The sequence below is a fragment of the Elephantulus edwardii genome, unplaced genomic scaffold (assembly GCF_000299155.1).
Source record: "Elephantulus edwardii isolate Elephantulus edwardi_28Jun2011 unplaced genomic scaffold, EleEdw1.0 scaffold00074, whole genome shotgun sequence".
NCBI classification, from domain to species: Eukaryota; Metazoa; Chordata; class Mammalia; order Macroscelidea; family Macroscelididae; genus Elephantulus; species Elephantulus edwardii.
Genome location: NW_006399824.1, coordinates 3,147,648 through 3,151,042, shown reverse-complemented (window position 1 = coordinate 3,151,042; position 3,395 = coordinate 3,147,648). Strand labels below are relative to the sequence as shown.

General features: G+C 45.8%; 1 protein-coding gene across 1 annotated transcript; it reads right to left on the bottom strand.

Moving 5' to 3' along the window:
* Window positions 1-743: 743 nt before the first annotated feature.
* Window positions 744-2,536, bottom strand: LOC102862681 (dual specificity protein kinase CLK3-like). Its single transcript, XM_006888979.1, has 2 exons — window positions 1,547-2,536; window positions 744-1,253 (listed from the first exon to the last, which is right to left on the bottom strand). The coding sequence occupies exons 1-2, from the start codon at window positions 2,507-2,509 to the stop codon at window positions 744-746; spliced, it is 1,473 nt and encodes a 490-aa protein (XP_006889041.1). The 5' UTR covers window positions 2,510-2,536.
* Between the last annotated feature and the right edge of the window lie 859 nt (window positions 2,537-3,395).

The window sequence follows — 3,395 nt, the reverse complement described above, 5'->3', positions numbered from 1 at the left end:
GTAATTGAAAATTTCACAGCTTGAATTAGATGCGTCTTAGCCTTTAAACTAACATTGTTGCTCCTTAACACCTTGAAGAGGTCACTGACAGCAGACTTTCCCAGTGTAACTCACCTTTTGAGTTCTTGACTGCTGGTACCAAGAGTGTTGATTATAGATCCAAGTAAGATAAAATCACTGACAACTCCAGACTTTTTTCTACCTATCATAGTGTTGCCTATTAGCCCAGTGGTAGGATGTCTGTCTTCTTGATGTTGAGATGTAATCCATACTGAAGTCTGTAGTCTTTGATCTTCTGCAGCAAGCATTTCAAAGTCCTCCTTAATTTCAGCAAGCAGAGCTGTATCATCTGCCTAATGCAAGTTGTTGATGAGTCTTCCTCCAATTCTATGTCACACTCTTTTTTATATATTCCAGTTTCCCAAATGATATGCTCAGCATACAGATTGAGTAAGTATGGAGAAATGATACAGCTCTGACACGCATCTTTCTTGATTTTTTTTTTTTTACAAACAGTAAGAAACACTTTATTTTATAACTTTACAACATATAAATAGCTTGGGTCAAATCTGTGCTTTCTGGCAGCTGGGCACCAAGTCTCCTCCCCTGCAGGCTCCTGCCTTCCTTCACATTGCACTGTTCCTTGGGTGGCTCTGGCCCTGGGGCCTGGTGGTAGAGATTGAAGACAAGGGGTTGGGCAGCCCAGTCCTGACCTCCATCTCCTCTGCAGGGACCTGCACCTGTCATCTGCTGGGGTTACGGCTGTTGTGGAAGGACCGCTCCTCGGGGGTCAGGCCAGCAAAGAAGGGGTGCAGCAGGGCCTCCGCCAGTGTGATGCGCTGGGCAGGGTCAAACTCTAACATCTTCCTCATCAGGTCAAACAGCTGCACGTGCTCCAGGGAGTCTTGGAGCATGTAACTCTTCAGAGGTTTGCAGTTCTCCTTCACGTATCTGCCATCAGAGCTGTTGTCATCCCAGACCAGGCCACCTTTGTAGAAATACTTTTGTTTCCTGGTGCGGTGGATCATGTGCGAAGGGATAGGACCTAGGATCTTCTCCATCATCACCAGGTGCTCCCAGTTTTCATGGGTCTGGAAGAGTGTGAAGCCCCGGTAGTATTCAAAGAGAATGCAGCCAATGCTCCAGACATCACAGGGCTGTGCCCAACCCAGCTCAAGGATCACCTCTGGTGGGCGATAGTGACGAGTGGCCACAATAGTTGTGTGATGCTCATGATCAAAAGTTGCACTGCCCACAGCGTCCCTTTTCAGCAGGAAGTAGCTAAGAGAATACGCCATCCCCTTTTCCTTATGACTCAGGGTGAAGTCTCTCTCAGGGAGGAGTGATAGGGAATGACAAAGGACACACTGACAAAGAAGATTAATCAGAACTGGCTTTGACAAGCACTGTGGCATTTGGACAAGAACAAACTGGGAGGAGGGTAGAGAGAATGGTGCAGCGGTGAATGAATGGAAACCCAAAATCTCTGTAAATGTTTATGAAAATTAATAAAATATAATTATTTTAAAAAAAAAGTTGCACTGCCGAAATCAGCCACTCGGATGCTGGTGTTCTTCACCGACTTCTCTTCACAGCTCTTATGTTCATTGTAGAGAGTTTCAAACTCTGAATTCACAAATAGGATGTTCTCTGGCTTCAAGTCTGTGTGGGTCAGTTGGTTTTCATGTAGGAATCTAAGAGCATGGCAGAGCTGGTAGGCCATGTGCTGGACATGTGGCCGGGGATAAGGCTGGAAGTTATTCTCCTTCAGGAACTCAAAGGTATTCTTTCCCAGGAGCTCAAAGGCGATACACATGTGGCCGTGGAAGTTGAACCAATCAGACATCAAGACGCACAGGAACTTGTTCTCTTTGTCCTTCTCCTTGATCTTTTTAAGAACGTTGATTTCTAGATGGGCAGCTTCACGGTACTTGTCTACGTTGCGGATGATCTTTAGGGCAACCTGAGATTTCCCTCTGGCATGGTCCAAGCACTCCACCACCTTGCTAAAGTTGCCTTCGCCCAGGTTTCCCACGATCTCATATCGCTCTTGGAGCCAATCGCCGATCCGGCACACCAGGTGGCCCTCCTTGTCATCTTCCACACTCCGGCTGCTGCGCTTACTGCTCTGTTGGCTTCTCGAAGAGGCGCTGCTACAAGACCTGGTGCGGCGTTTGTGGCAGTGGTGGGCGTGCTTGCGTGTCCGATATGGCTCCCTTTCCCGTGACCGCCGACGGTGGTGTGAACGCAATGATCCATAGCAATCCTCTCCAAAGGATGGGCTCCGTTCTTCACACCTGTACACATCGCTGTCTCGGCGCTCCCGGTATCTTCTCTGGTAGGGTAGGCGGTCATTGCTTCTGGATCGAGACCTGCGAGGTGGAGGCTCCCTCCGGGACAGATAATGCAGTCTCCCTTCATGCTCCCGGCTGTAAGGCCTCCTCCTCTTCCATCCGTAGCTCAGGTATGGGTCTGGCTCAGGGGAGCGGTATCGCTTACAGTGATGCATCTCCCGCCGCCGTCGTGGGCCAGGGCCCACACCATCTTTCTTGATTTTAAACCACGCAGTGTTCTCTTGCTCTGTTCAGGCAAATATCTTTTGGTCTCAGTATAGGTTTTAGACAAGCACAATTAAGTGTTCTTTGATTTTCATTCTTCTCGATGTTAGCCATAATTTAGGGTTCTTAAATTTACCCCATTTTTTAATTTAAAAAAAATTATTTTGTATTAACTAGCATCCAAATTCATATGCATTATGTTTCATATTTTCCTTCTTTCACATTGTGTTTCATACAATCATTCCCACACATTGTGTTTCATAAACTTAATCCCCATTGAACTAAGCCCATCATTACCTCATATTTTTAGGTCCCTACCAGATCTTTCCCATTTCCTTTACCCCACACTTCTTCCACCCGTAAAATTGTGCAACGCTATGATTTCTCCCCTGCCCATCCCTCGCCTCTCTGCTTCCACTCCATCCACCCCCCTCCCGCTTAGACACCTATACATCTTTTTACTAGTTATCCTTCTATTTTTACAATAATGGCTTTATGCAGTATATTTGTCCTTATAAGACAAGTTAGTTCATTTAGCATAATGCCCTCCAGTCTCTCCCAAGTTGTGTAGTAATTTTCAGAATCATTGCTCCTGAGTGCTGCGTAGAATTCCATTGTTTGAATATACCACAGTTTCTCTGAATCCATTCAGTTGTGGTTGCACATTGCACTGTTTCCATGTTCTTGTGTTGGTGAATAATGCTACTGTGAACATTGGTGTACAAATATCTGTTTGTGTCTCAATTCTAATTTCTTTGGAGTTTATTCCTAGCAGTGGAATAATAGGTGGGTTATATGGAATTTCTATGTGTAGATTTTTTTGTAAATGCCAACCTG

Excerpts from the sequence above, each read along its gene's own strand:
- LOC102862681 (XM_006888979.1), bottom strand. The coding sequence starts at position 2,509 with ATGCATCACTGTAAGCGATACCGCTCCCCTGAGCCAGACCCATACCTG. Across the intron at positions 1,254-1,546 it reads GCATCCGAGTGGCTGATTTC|GGCAGTGCAACTTTTGATCA; the intron begins GGCAGTGCAACT and ends AGGGACGCTGTG.